Here is a 13,636-nt window from a genome sequence, read left to right as displayed (position 1 = left end):
GAAGAAACACAAAGCAGCCGCTGTGATTTGACAGACCGTACATGTTAATGTTAGTAATGTTAGAGCGACCTAATTCCTGTTGTGGGTCGCATGAAGCCCCCCTGCTCCTCTACCCACACCCACCCACCCACCCAGCCAAGCTCCCCACCCTCTCTGAACGTGTAATAACAAAGCGTTGATCAATAAAGTGTACTTTCCAGTGAGGCAGGACAGACCTGGACCCGCTCTTTGTTCCTGTGCCAGCGCAACAGCATGTGTTTTCGGGCACAACATAACCGAGTTACAAACCTCTGACTTCTAAAATGTTGTCACACTCATCTTTAAGCCCCCTTTTTCTTGAGAGCCCCCCTCGCCGAAATTTCCCTCCCTGCCTCCGAGCTACTTCTGAAATGTTCCGAGTATTACAAAGAGGTTCACAAGTGCTGAACACAGCCCTGCTCCTGACACACGACTGGGTTTACCTCCACTGCTTGTAAAGGTAGCGTGTAATGAACCCTGCGAGGCTGAGTGTGGGGGGACAAAGTGCTTGTTTGTGGGTGACACAGCAAGAGGAAACATGCTTGTACAGCGACATTGTAACAAGTGCGATTCAGGCTTTGCGCAACAAAAACAAGAAAACTCACCACAACTCCTGTAGCGCCCAGAGGAAACCCGAAAGGGGCAAAAAAACAAGTCAAAGCCAAGTAGGAATTTATGCTCTCTTTCTCTTCCACGTTTTTCAACCCCGGCCCCTGTCTCCACACCCCTGGAACCGAGAGTGTGAGCGGGGTGGGGGGACCTGGGTGATAGCAGAGGAGGGAAGCACGATCTGGGACACACGGCCAACACTTCGCTGTCAGTTTATCCGCTAAATCCAGGCGAGTACCGGCGCCCCCCAAACAATCCTCAGTCCGCCCTAACGTACCGTCCCTTCAGAGTGTACTTTTTTAGCTTTCCTGGATGATAAATCCCACGGTTTATCCGCTGTATCCGGGCGCGTCGGCCGACTATTCTAGTCCGCCATGTTGTGTGTCTGTCTGCATCGGAAGAATGGGAAGCGAGCTGCAAATTCCCAGGCCAGGCCCCGTCTCTTCTCCAGTCGGTTTCTCCATAGTCCGCAGCGACACCTGCTGGCCGAGTGAAGGCCTGCATGGTCCGGACTGTGCCACACAATCACTGCGGCGGTTCATGGAGGGTCCCTGACTCTGTCTGACTGCTGACTGTCCCTCTCTTGTTTATCAACCCATCCACAGTATGGACAATTATATAACTCTCAGATGAATGTAGGCCTATATGTGAAATCAAATATTTAGTTTGTGGTGCATTGTGACAATGTGTCTAACTCAATATATTGTGAGTGGAACTAAGGCTGGATTACAAGCCTGGAAAATGGGCCCCCAGATCATTAGGGGTCCCAGAGGCCCTGGGTGTGTGGCAGTAACTTGTTATAATTTATGTTACTTGATGTAATTTCCTCAATTACAAATTAGTTTGAAAATTTGTACCACTAAAGCACAATTAAAAACTAAAATGGTATTTACCCAAGCTAGTTTTAATACCTCTAACCTCTGTCCAGGTGCCCCATTTTTGTGCACAAGCCCGAAAATAATGTACCCAAAATAAGAAGGTGACTGTTCTTCAACCCTTTTGATTACAGTCATAATCCAGGTCTCATTTAAAAGGTAAATCTCTAAATTTTACAACCAAAAAGTCAGAATGAGTATAAGTGATCCTGAAAATAATGCAGCCAAGGCTGAAGTGTCCCCAAAAAATAGCCTCATAAATGAATTAGTCAAATCACACTCCACCAGGTAAATTTGAATATAATCAAATTATTGCATTAATTGCCCTGAACTGAAAACATTATTGTAGACTTTAACTGAAGAAAACAGCTAGAATCATAACAAAATAAATGATTACAAATAAGAATAAGAAGTGCAGGAAAGTCATACTGTCTTATAAATGAATAGAAATAGCTCAATATGTCAAGTAAGAGAATTTCAATGGTATCCTATGATTAGTCTTACAGTGTCAGAAATTACAGTGTAATAAAAGTCATTGAATATTAAGTCTTGCCACATCTGGAACAGTGAGAGGGAGGCAAGGGTACTTTTAAACTGGAACATTTAGTCTATTAATTTATTAGTCAATCAATTGACAGAAAATTAATTGAGAACAAGTTTAACTGAAGAATTGTCATTTTTTGGGGCAAACATGCCAAAAAATTCAGTAGTTAGCAGCATCTCAGGTGTTCATGCTATCTGGTTTACTCAGTATTCTATTATAATAACCTGAATACATTTGGTATTTGGACTGTTGGTTGAACAAAACAAGTAAATTGAAGATAATTTTAATTTTGGGAAAAAAAAATCTTATATTATCAACCAGTTAATCAATAACGAAAATAATCATTAGTTACAGTCCCAGGCTATTGGCACTGTGTACAAGATTAAAAGAGCAGTACAAACATTGTGTATCTGTTCAGTTTTTTCTTACTTTCTTATCTTTTTTGTGGTCCTGGGGATCTGGAGCATAAACCAGCTACACAAAGCAGGAGTCCACCATATGACTGACAGGACCAGACTCTCATATTCATACTTTTTTACAGATTTTTTTCGGTCAGCCTGAGTAGCATATGTTTAGACACAGAGAGGGTGTTGGCTGGGTTTGAGTTTCTCAAGCTGTGACTGAGCCACCAGCAGCCATGATCAACACTAGATACTGCATCAGTCCTCTATTAATATTCACACAAGGATTTTGCACACAAGATGTAATTTCTCACTTATTATTTATTATTCATGTCTCATTATAAATGAAGAAGCAATGTAGCTAAAACTTAAACTTAATAAATAATATGAAGGTATACATAGTACATCATGTTTTGACTGCTGGTTAATGTCCAGACATAAAACATTTAAGTGGAAATTACAGGATTGTAGCAGAGAGCAGAATGTGAATGCTGATATGGAAACATGTTTTGTGTGGAATTTAAGACTTTGCATCTTGAACACAATATTTTTTTGTGCGTGAATGTCATATTTGATGTGTTACGCTCAACTGCAAAAACAGGCTTTATGAATATTATCATTGAGCATCAAACTGGAAAATTGTGTGTAAATTGTTGCTGGAATATATTGTCCAGTTGAGAGATCAAGTTAACAGGAAGTAAATAAAAAAGCCTGTGTGCGTCGTAGCAGCTGACAGATTTGCAAATACAATACTTAGACTGCCAGGTTAGCAATGACAGCCCGGGTGAACTCGTCGCTTGTGGCATAACCCCCCAGGTCTCCAGTGCGCACCTGTTGCAAACATAAGGACAGTGTGTTACTATATGCACAGCTGCAGCAACACATGTCCACATACAGTATCGTCGTTAGAGAGCCTTTGAAAACTGCACTCACAGAACGCACAAATAGTGCGATCAGTGAGATGTGTTCATTAGAAAGCATCATTTTACAAGTTATGTTCTCTTCATTTTCTATATAAAATATACCAGTCAAATAAAGTACAGCTAAGAACCAAACACACATTATAACAATTCTCGGAAGCAGTTTGTGAGTCATTTCAATAAGTACTTAACCATAGTTACATTATTTAAGTTTTAAAGATCAAACACTATGAAGAGAAGACAGAATGTTATTCATTTAATACAACATCACACTTGTGACCAGCTTTAATATGAAAGTATGACACTTCGATACAGGATTTATTGTGAACAAAGGGAAAACTAAATCTGATTAACACAAAAAGACAAAAAACCCACAAATACAAAAAACACATGACACTGTTGTTAGTGGTATACAATCTCCATAACAAGATTTAAAATTTGGTCCAAACAAATATAAAGTTACTAATATATAACTTTATGTTTTATTGGGGTTAACAACTGACTACACATGAAGTCAGTTATATTGAGGAATGACAGATGAACAAAAAGCAGAGTCTTAATTCTTACAGCATCAGAGGCAGCAACAGTTCTGTGGGAACGAGCAGCACCATCTTGAGATAAATGTTGTGCTTTATTCTTTGGCATTTATGTTTAAATAAGAAATCGTGACTTGAATCATTTAGTTTGTCGTCAGTAGACTGGGAACCTAGCCACTAATCTACAGTATACTTATTGAAAATGTAACTTTTCTCTTTAACCTTAGTGTAGATGGTCTGCACTGCTCCACTTATGATGAACAGACAACTAGCTTTATGGACACTGAACATCACCTCAAGAGATTCTCTGTGGATATTAAGTGTAGAATTATTATAAAATGTTACAATTTGGTATAAAAATTGAAAATATTCACACTAGAAAGTAACACTATATATTGATGAAACTATTCATGATAATTTGGCAGAGTTGTTTATGTTAAAATGTGACTTTTATTATTAATATCCCAGTAAGAGACAAGAATTTTGCATTCAGATGGGTTTGCCTTTGCCATACAGTATTTCACAGCAGAGTGAAAGAGTCTGATTGACAACATCTGTAGGTCAGAAATGTTCTGGTATTACTGGGTCATGATGTAGCAATGTTGTTATATAATAAGTTACACTAGCAGTCAGTTTTCAGGTGGTTAAGGATGAGGCTATCAGACAAAGTGAAAAATGTCATGACAATAAGAGGAAGTTGGTGGTTGACCGCGAGGCAAAAGCAGATTAGCTGATAACTAATGATGTGTGATAGCAAAGAGGTAGTCTGTATGGCCAACATGGCTGGAACATTTAGATTATCAAGCGACAAGCAAAAAGAAATAGGTGGATGTAAAAATGTCTCCCAGAACGAGAAAAATGACACAGATGATCTAAATCAGTCCAGTAAAAATACTGAAAAGGCATCAAACTTAGCACAAAAAATCCAGGGTTTAGGAGAGAAGGCGAAAGGAGGGAACATGATTCTAACCTTCACATCACAGAGATGATAGTAACTATGAGGAAAGAGGGGTTTCCATGGAGAGGGGCAACAAGCTTTAACATGTAAATCCTTGAGAAGTAGCCTCATGAGCTGTACAAGGCACCGCTGATTCAAATGGATTTATTAACAAACCCAGTATAAACAATAAATGCAACTGAAAGTGTTTCCCAAAACTGTGCGACACAACTGTCATTTGGCAGTGAAGGGGAGAGATGAGTCTTAACATGCGTCCGAGTTCATGTTAAGATCAGTGTCCAGATTAAAGGAAATGTCAGGGAGGAGTGTGTCTGGGGAGCAAACATCTTAGTAAACGGCTCTGTGACGCAGGTTTTCCACAACAGCACACACAAAGTCACCAGTGGTAGAGTACCCGCCAAGGTCTCGTGTCCGAACCTGGGATGTGCACACAGACACACACAAACACACAGGATAACGGGGTGGGGGAGAGGAGGGTATCGAGGAGAGGGAAAAGGGAGAGGAAGGGCACTTCAGACAACTAGCAGGCAAATTCCACTTTCAATTGACAAGCATTCCTTAAAAATGATAATTTGTCACATTCACACAGTAACCTCTCCATGCCTCACAGACAGTAATACCCTAACCAACCAAACTTTTGCCACTGCTTAAAGAAAAGCAATGAAAAAGGGAAAAGGCTTCTGCTGCTGAAATGCAATCTATAGAGCTGAATTCACCGTGCATTTCAACAGCAAACCGAGAGATGAAGGTTGACCGATTTCATGCTAGTGTTTGTGTCAGTGTATGTTAGTGTCAACGGGGATCGGGTACAAAAAACAGTCAGTCCAAGCTAGGAGGAAAAAAAACAAAAAAAAAAAAACAGTTTCCCTGGTAACAAATACATGTAAGTTGCACATTTATAGGCAGAATAAAATTGAGTGAGGAAGAGATCTCAAAACTAAGTTATCAAAGGCGCTCTAACACACTGAAGTATAGTTTGCCATCTGTTAGATGTAGACATTTGTGGGTCGAGAACTGCTAATGTTCAGGGATGAACATGAACACTTTAGTATACGTTTCATTTTCTAAAGTGCCCGCAGCATCCTGACACTTCGTATATATGAGGTTGCAGATACTGACCCACAAAAATCGATGAGCAGTGTTACTTTACAAGCACAGGCTGACAGCATTAGGGTATGCATGTCCTGTTGCTTTCACATATCCTCATTCTGCAGAACCACCGGCTTTATCTTGCTCTGCTTGAATCATCAGATAAAAATCTATTTCCTCTTAGTGTTAATACTGTTAGTATTATCTGTTTCCACATTCATAGGCTGAATGCACCACTGGGCATACAGTAGGCAGAACTAACGAATAACACACACTCACTTACCTTGCCCTGTTTGATGACCCTCTTGACAGCGTCTGACACCATGTGGGAGTGATATTCCAGGCTGCAACACAATACAGTGACAATAAAGAGGTGGCCATAACTGTCTTGTGCACATGTCCACATTCAGACAAACAGGCACTCGAGGCAGTTCTCTGTTGCTTGAGAGATGCAGTGGACCAGGACAGAGGACTGGGGCTATGCTGTTACATGTTGTGTACTTTTATCTACAAGGCCTCAGCAGGTTGACTCACTTGAGGTGCCTGAGCATGTTAGCAGCACTGAGCAACATGGCCGTGGGGTTAGCAATGTTCCTTCCTACAGCTTGCGCAAAGGGATGGCGAGCACCCTGAAAGAGAAAAGAGACAGAGGATCAAGATCACTGCTGTAGTCCTGTAAGTCCTCGCCATCATTGTGAATCAGAGAGAGGTTTAGTAATCAACAGTTCATCAATAGATATTACTATTTTCTGGAGTGCACTATTATCATGCTCTGCCATTCACAACATTCACTGCCATTCAAAACAGTGTGAGAGGTCAGCGGAAACTTACAGTTTCAAAGACAGCGTACTCTGCACTGTAGCTTTCCCCGGGAACAACACCTGCTCCTCCAACCAGCCCTGCTGCCAGGTTATCAATAATGTTACCATACAGGTTGGGCATCACCAGCACATCAAACTGGTACGGGTTCTGAACCAGCTGCAGCAAAGTAACACAGACAATGACAAGTTTAATGCAGAAATGGAAGAGTGAAATTTAAACCTAATAAACTGTGTTTAGCAAGTCAGTAAACAAGTAATATGAATACAAGACTATTAGGTATAAGTATTATGTAAAAGCAAATCATTCATAGTAAAGTCAGGAGAATGAAAAGCTGTATATACCTGCATGCAACAATTATCAATGATTATGTTCTCATATTTGATTTTTGGGTACAGTTCTGCCACCTCCGCACAGCTCTGCAGAAACAGGCCATCACCTAATTTCCTGTAATTAGACAAGGGATGAGGACAAGTGTTGCTATGGCTGTAATGCAAATTATAACCCAAATTAACACAAAATTAATTGAAGAATATGACAAGACAAAAAGAAAGAGAGGAAGCTTTCTCACATGATGTTGGCCTTGTGAACAGCGGTGACCTTGCTTCGTCCCTTCTTGGTGGCATAATCAAAGGCAAACTTGGCGATGCGCCTTGACTTCTCTCTGGTGATGATCTTCAAGCATTCGATCACACCAGTCACACTCTAAAGAGCAAGGAGAGGGTTAATATATTTCAACACGGCCATTTTTATAGAAGCATCGACTAACCTGCAGTGTGAGAATCAAATATGTATTAGACCTTATCTACACCAGACGCATTTTTCAGTTGCACATCTCAAGTTCACTGATCATCAGATTCATTTCAGTATTAATGAATGAAACTATCTACCCCAAACATGTAAACTGAACAAAATGTTTGTTCATGTTATAAAAATGTATTATATGTATGTATATGTATTGTTCGCAACTTTTGTAAAAACTCAAATATCAGTATCAGTAACAGCATCAAAAATCTAATATCAGATAAACTATGGTTAGTGGCCACATTGAAGGCAAACTTTAACAATAAACCAAGTCTGAAGGACAGCTGAGGAGTGGCAATGAACATTTACTTCCCTCTCTAAACGTAGCACAAAACAACATACATCATTTCAGCACCTCCGTCAGTGTGATTCATCTTCATTTTGTTGCCCGTTTAATGGTGTTTATGAGAAATCTTTCCTTTTCATGTGGGTTTAAAACCACTGTTCATCCCCTGAATGCAGTGTGAGGAGGAGTCTTGTTTACCTCATGCTCCAGGGAGCTGTACTCCCCCTCAGTCTGTTCACGGATGATGACCAGGTCCAGGTTGTTGTGGCGAGTACTGTAGCCTGGCAGGCTGTTCACATGAACCACATTAGCAAACAGGTCCAGTTTACGCCTGAGGAATAGACAGAGAGGTAAAATTATTATTTTTTAAAACAGAATGAAATTACACAGACACAAACATGCAACTGGTTTTCTGGTTTTACCTCAGCCTCATCTCATATGAAGCCAGCTCCCCTTTGAACTCCATGGGCGTGTGAATCTTTCCTGGATAACCAAACATACCAGAAACATATGTTAGATCCGTTCCATTCTTTTTAAAGCCTCTGCAGATTTGGCTTGAAATAGTAAAAATGCATAAATGATATCAAAGTTGAGTGTCTCATTAAGCATCCACAAAAATCTGAGTGAAAATAAATGTTCATAACTATTAGAAAACCTCATACCTCAGCTCATTTTGCTGTTCAGACTATTTCTCAAAACTGTGTAGGCGTGGCAGATCATGTTTTGATTGACACCCGCGCCGGCTACTGGGGGCTGGCTAACTACAGTAGCTAACGACCATGTTTCCATGTTGCAGAGCTGTGTTTCTAACTCACTGAGCCTCGCCTCCAACATGGTAAATACACAACATTTATTACATGTATTATTACCACTAAAGGAGGAAGGGGAATAGCTAAGAGACGGCATTTCTAACTACTAAGCTAAAGTGACTAGCAGACATAAAAAGCATGTAAACAACTGTGTGACTTGTGAGAAAGTTGCTAAAAGAAGGAGAGAGCTAAGAGTGCTTGAACAGGACTAGTCTATGTTTAAATGTACAGCGGGTAATAAGCCATGGTAATGAAGAATATGGCAATATTAACTGGGTTGAGATGCAGAAACACAACTAATAACAGAAACTCCAGCAACTGGAAATGAGACAATACGCTTGTCACGTTGTTTATGATTGGTTCGTGGAATTTATTGCGTAATTTTCATAATAAATGTCCAAGCATCTGAACGCCTAATTCAAACCCAATATCATGAAAGTTTACAAAAACTTAAATGACTATATTTTGAATCTGGGTTGAAACTTTCTAACACTTTTTAAATGCTTACTATTATGTATATAAGACCCTAAATTACATAGTTAGAAGGCTATTATGGATTTGGGTTTCCATTAGCTTTAAACCCTAATATACTGTACTTTATTTCATATATAAGCCTTTACTATTTATTTCATAAATAATAAAGGATGTGAAGTAGCTAAACAAGGATTTTCAATGTAAAGCTGTAGATTATTTTGATATGTGTAAGGGGCCACTCAGTTTTCATAACACATTATATTGTTTTATATTTTTTAAATAAGGTGGATTATGAAAGGACGACAAAAGATTAAGTAAAGCTACCTTTCATGGCCACTTTGTTGGTCTTCATAGAGGTCAACACTTGCTCCAGTTTCTCCTCGCTGGCCATGTTCTGCACTTCACTCAGGTGGAACTCCTCAAATTCTACGGGGACGTCTCCTGCCTGTCGACAGGCCAAAAAAGAAGGCAACTTTAACATCGACCAGTTTAGGTTTTAATTCAATTTTACATTTACATGCCAGTATTTTGTATATTTTTCTCAGCATTTCTATTGTAAACCTTTTGCTCTACAATTACAATTTTGCTGGTGTACAAACACATTGGAAAACATCCATAATGATGCCTATTACATCATTAAGCAACTGTCTGATCTGGCATATTTCTAGTGTACAGTATGTATTAATGGGTACCAAAAAAGCCAAAAAATACTTTTATTTAATTTCTTTTTCCCACAGCTATGGTGCACTATTTTTTTAAAAGGACAAAAGGCAGCAATGATTCCAGCTGTAAAATGTACCTTAAACACTTCCTTGACAGCAGTCATCAGCTCAGGTCCCACTCCATCCCCTGGAACCATTGTGACCTTAAAGGTTGCATCTGCACGAGCAGGCGGGGCTTCTGGCCCACAGAGACCAGCAGAAACACTCACTGGTCGGGAGGCCAGCTGCTGCCACCTGGGGCCACTCAGGCCCTGACAACAGAAATGTGGACACAGACACAATGAGGGTTGGGCAATATCACAATATGTACAAAGAGCTAATATACAGTTTGTTGACAGTTTATTAGGTGCACCTAGCTACACCCATTTATATCAGTGTGGGTGGACTCAGTATTAGAAACACATCTTGGAATAATGCAATACAGTTTAACAGCATAAACTGTTATGAAGGTAGGATCTGTTGCATTGGTTTTCACTGGGTGCACCTAATAAACTGGCAACCGAGTAGAAATCTGTCTACGTCAGATTCTGCCATATCAGCTACACCAGGTCAACTATAGACTGACTGATACTGGATTTTTGAGGCCAATACTAATACGTCTTTTTTTTTATCTAATAGATTGGATGATATACATCTTTACATAAACACATAACATAAATCATTTTTGATAAGAATCCCTTTAATTTATTATTATTATTATTATCATCATTATTAATATATGTACAGTGCAGGACATTTCACAGTTGAAAAATAAACTTGTCAGTGCTCTCTAGTGGTGCTGGTTTTGGATAAGGGGTGAGCTTGTCAATCTGCCACAATATCTAAAAACAGAGCTGTAGACTGTTTAAAAGTTTTAATAATATAGACTTTATTGAACAAAATGACAATAAAGTCAGCAGTAAGACCAATTATCTAACTAACTGTTTCATCTTGGTCTCAAATGTAATTCAGTCATACAAGTGCAATACCAATAGTTGCCCAGCAGATGTCCCCATGTCAACTGTATCAAATACTTCAAAACTATGAACCATTTTCAATGTAATTCCTTCATATTGATTAATTGCTTCAGAAAGCTTCATTCCCCCCCCAACACTAATGGTGACATGGTTTCTAAACTACCTCAAGCATAACTTATACGACACAGATACTGACATAATTGTGATGAGCAAATATCAGTCAGGCTCTCTTTGTAACCCAATATTATCTCTAGATGTTTTAGGTCATTGTAGGCAATGTTACAAATTAAAGAGCAGCGCTGCGTTATGATAATATTGGATTATTATTTTATTATTTCACTTGAATGTTGGATACTTCATTTGCCATATTAGAGAGAATCAGACTTTTCTTACAGATTATTTTATCATAAACAGTTTCTCAAGTGATTTGCCAGAAATATACACTACCAGTAAAAAGTTTGGACACACTCTCTCAACCAAGTGAATGAGAAGGTGCGTCCAAACTTTTGACTGGTACTGTACATGTTGATATAATGCAATATTACATATACTGTGGTAATGTGATAAGACTTTTTATCCGTATAGACACACAGATCACTTATTTGATCACATAATACTGAGGGCAGATGTGGATGTGAGTTTATTATCTGTTTATTTCAAGAAGATCCTGAATGATCATTAGACATTGAGCAGAGAGGGGTTTATAACAAGGGGACAAACTGGATGCTACAGAGAATAAATGTAATAAATATATAAGATAATGCCAGAGGTGCCATCTGTCAAAATCACAATACACAAACACACCTGCAGTTTTAAAGTAAACAACTGAAGAGATAACTTAATGTCCCACTGACATTTAATTATATTGCTGGCAAGTAAGAAAAGTTGAGATGACAGGCAACTGACACTAAATGATCAGATCACAAGATTGTCATCTGAAGAGACAAACAGACCTATTATCTGGTCTGTTGTTTTAAAGACAGTTAGTTATGTGCTGCTGTTCTCTGATGGCTGATGCAGGACAGGGAGGTTATAATGGGGTTAACGGTTAGCTAGCTAACGTTACTTCAGCTAAAGCTGCGGTTGGCTTGTCTGACAACTATCTACTGATAACACAACATTAACGGGGATCTTTGATTCCTTCGTAGACCAGCTTAGAAAACGAAATGGAGCCACTACAGCCCTGCATGTATCACTTCCTATCTCAATATGACGAGGTCTATTCAAACGATGTGTCAATGAAGGAGGCTAAATGGTTAGCAGCAACACAAACACAGACGGCACAAAGTCAGTGAGCCAAACTATAATAACACAGTGTTTGAGTTTACCTAAATACAATTCTACCAAAACCACTTCTCTCTTCTATCAAACTAAGCTTGTAAATATACTCACCTTGACCAATGTTCCCAGGCTTCCTCTCAAGGCGGCCGCCATTGTCCTATACCATGCAGCTACAGCAACTGAACTACTTCTTCTGCGGTGCGGCGCTGCTGTAGCGACAATTAACTTCAATACTACCATCAAGTGGACAGAACATGTATGGCGGGTAAGAAGTGCCTTCTCCACCCGGGACAGTCTGTCTCCTTTGGACAGCTGGTAGACAACGGCTTGAATTTATATAATCACAGTCATGAAAATATCCTGATATATGTTTTTATCTTGAGCTGAAACTGAGTTCTGAGACGAGAAACGTAGGCCTGTGATGGGGAATCACCACAGAGAGAGGACTCTTGCCATGTAAAATAAAAAAAATCTGCTTACACATTAATTTATCAATCCAACTCTCTGAAAGGAGCCATTCTACATTATGAGCATGTTTAGCCCCAATTTTGATACTTGATGTGCATTTTGCTATACTTATGAACCTTCATTGAACGAACAGATCTGAGTATTCCCACAACTGGAAGAGGTTTCCAGATGCATTCTTTGTGACATGCTCAGGGCCATTCCCATATCTTTAGAAAGAAAAAACAATGTTTGGATCAGGCAAAGTGTTTGGATCTGCGGGTTAGATATTGTACATGAATTTTCCCACAGCTGCTAAACAACTCAATCTGGAAAAAATGTATTTGCACAGAAGCAAGAAACAGTTGTATGGGGTTCATTTCATATGTATAACATCACCTTCAAAGGTCTTATTGAAAAGATGGTTCTATGGGGATGGCAAACTGACACTGAAGAAAGGACGGCATTAAAAGAAAAGATAGAAATGTATGGTGAAGAATGGGGTGAAGAATTTAGAGCAGCCACAGCAGCACTTGTCAGGGCTGTTCAGTCCAAAGCAAGCCCTGATTAATCTGCAGTCCCACAGTCAGCTGACACAAGGGCACAAAAGAGAAGGAGATGCAACTTCTGCACAACAAAAAAGGACATCATGTGGAAAATACACACATTCAAAGTTTCCAGCTGCTGAGACATCTGGAAAGACTAATGGTTTTTGTAATGATTGTTTTCAATTTACAAACCAGTTTGTTTTGTTTGACTACAGTCAATGCTGTATTAATTTTGTCCCTGCAATGCAGGGAGTGTTGATTGATGGTTTTTAATGGTTATAATGAAATCCACCACCCTGACTATGACTGTGAATATTCTTTCTACATAAACAAACAGTATAAAAGCTGAAGAATGCACTCTCACTGCTCTCTAAAACACCAATAAAGGATTAACCACTCATTTAATAATGACAAATATGATATTTAAGAATGCAAAATAGATTAGTGGTTCAAAATTTGGTGTATAGTGAAGAATAGGGTGAATTAAAGCTGCAAGCAGCATTGAACGGGCCTTTAAGGATCTACAAAATAGGAAACAGGAAA

The 13,636-nt window shown here is 39.2% G+C and overlaps 2 protein-coding genes across 3 annotated transcripts in view; both read right to left on the bottom strand.

The window, feature by feature from the left end:
- The window catches only part of ptpra (protein tyrosine phosphatase receptor type A), a 29,004-nt gene extending 27,593 nt beyond the window's left edge, over positions 1–1,411 (bottom strand). The window contains exon 1 of the mRNA XM_042406835.1: positions 624–1,411. The gene's annotated coding sequence lies outside the window, so the exon portion shown is untranslated. The remainder of the gene's footprint in view (positions 1–623) is intronic.
- Positions 1,412–2,750: 1,339 nt separating this feature from the next.
- idh3b (isocitrate dehydrogenase (NAD(+)) 3 non-catalytic subunit beta) lies at positions 2,751–12,318 on the bottom strand. 2 transcript variants are annotated; one of them, XM_042407194.1, is made up of 11 exons: positions 12,213–12,318; positions 9,942–10,115; positions 9,467–9,587; positions 8,282–8,342; positions 8,058–8,190; positions 7,341–7,474; positions 7,114–7,216; positions 6,782–6,928; positions 6,485–6,579; positions 6,234–6,294; positions 2,751–3,278 (listed from the first exon to the last, which is right to left on the bottom strand). In XM_042407194.1, exons 1-11 carry the CDS (start codon positions 12,252–12,254, stop codon positions 3,201–3,203), a joined length of 1,149 nt encoding a protein of 382 aa, XP_042263128.1. In that variant the 5' UTR covers positions 12,255–12,318; the 3' UTR covers positions 2,751–3,200. The 2 variants fall into 2 exon arrangements, with proteins under 2 accessions (XP_042263128.1, XP_042263126.1); XM_042407192.1 differs by lacking the exon at positions 2,751–3,278 and adding an exon at positions 3,611–5,278.
- Positions 12,319–13,636: the final 1,318 nt, after the last annotated feature.

Source organism: Thunnus maccoyii, chromosome 3 (assembly GCF_910596095.1).
Source record: "Thunnus maccoyii chromosome 3, fThuMac1.1, whole genome shotgun sequence".
Lineage (NCBI taxonomy): Eukaryota > Metazoa > Chordata > Actinopteri > Scombriformes > Scombridae > Thunnus > Thunnus maccoyii.
The sequence above is the reverse complement of the archived record's forward strand: the minus strand, read 5'-3'. Positions and strand labels throughout refer to the sequence as shown.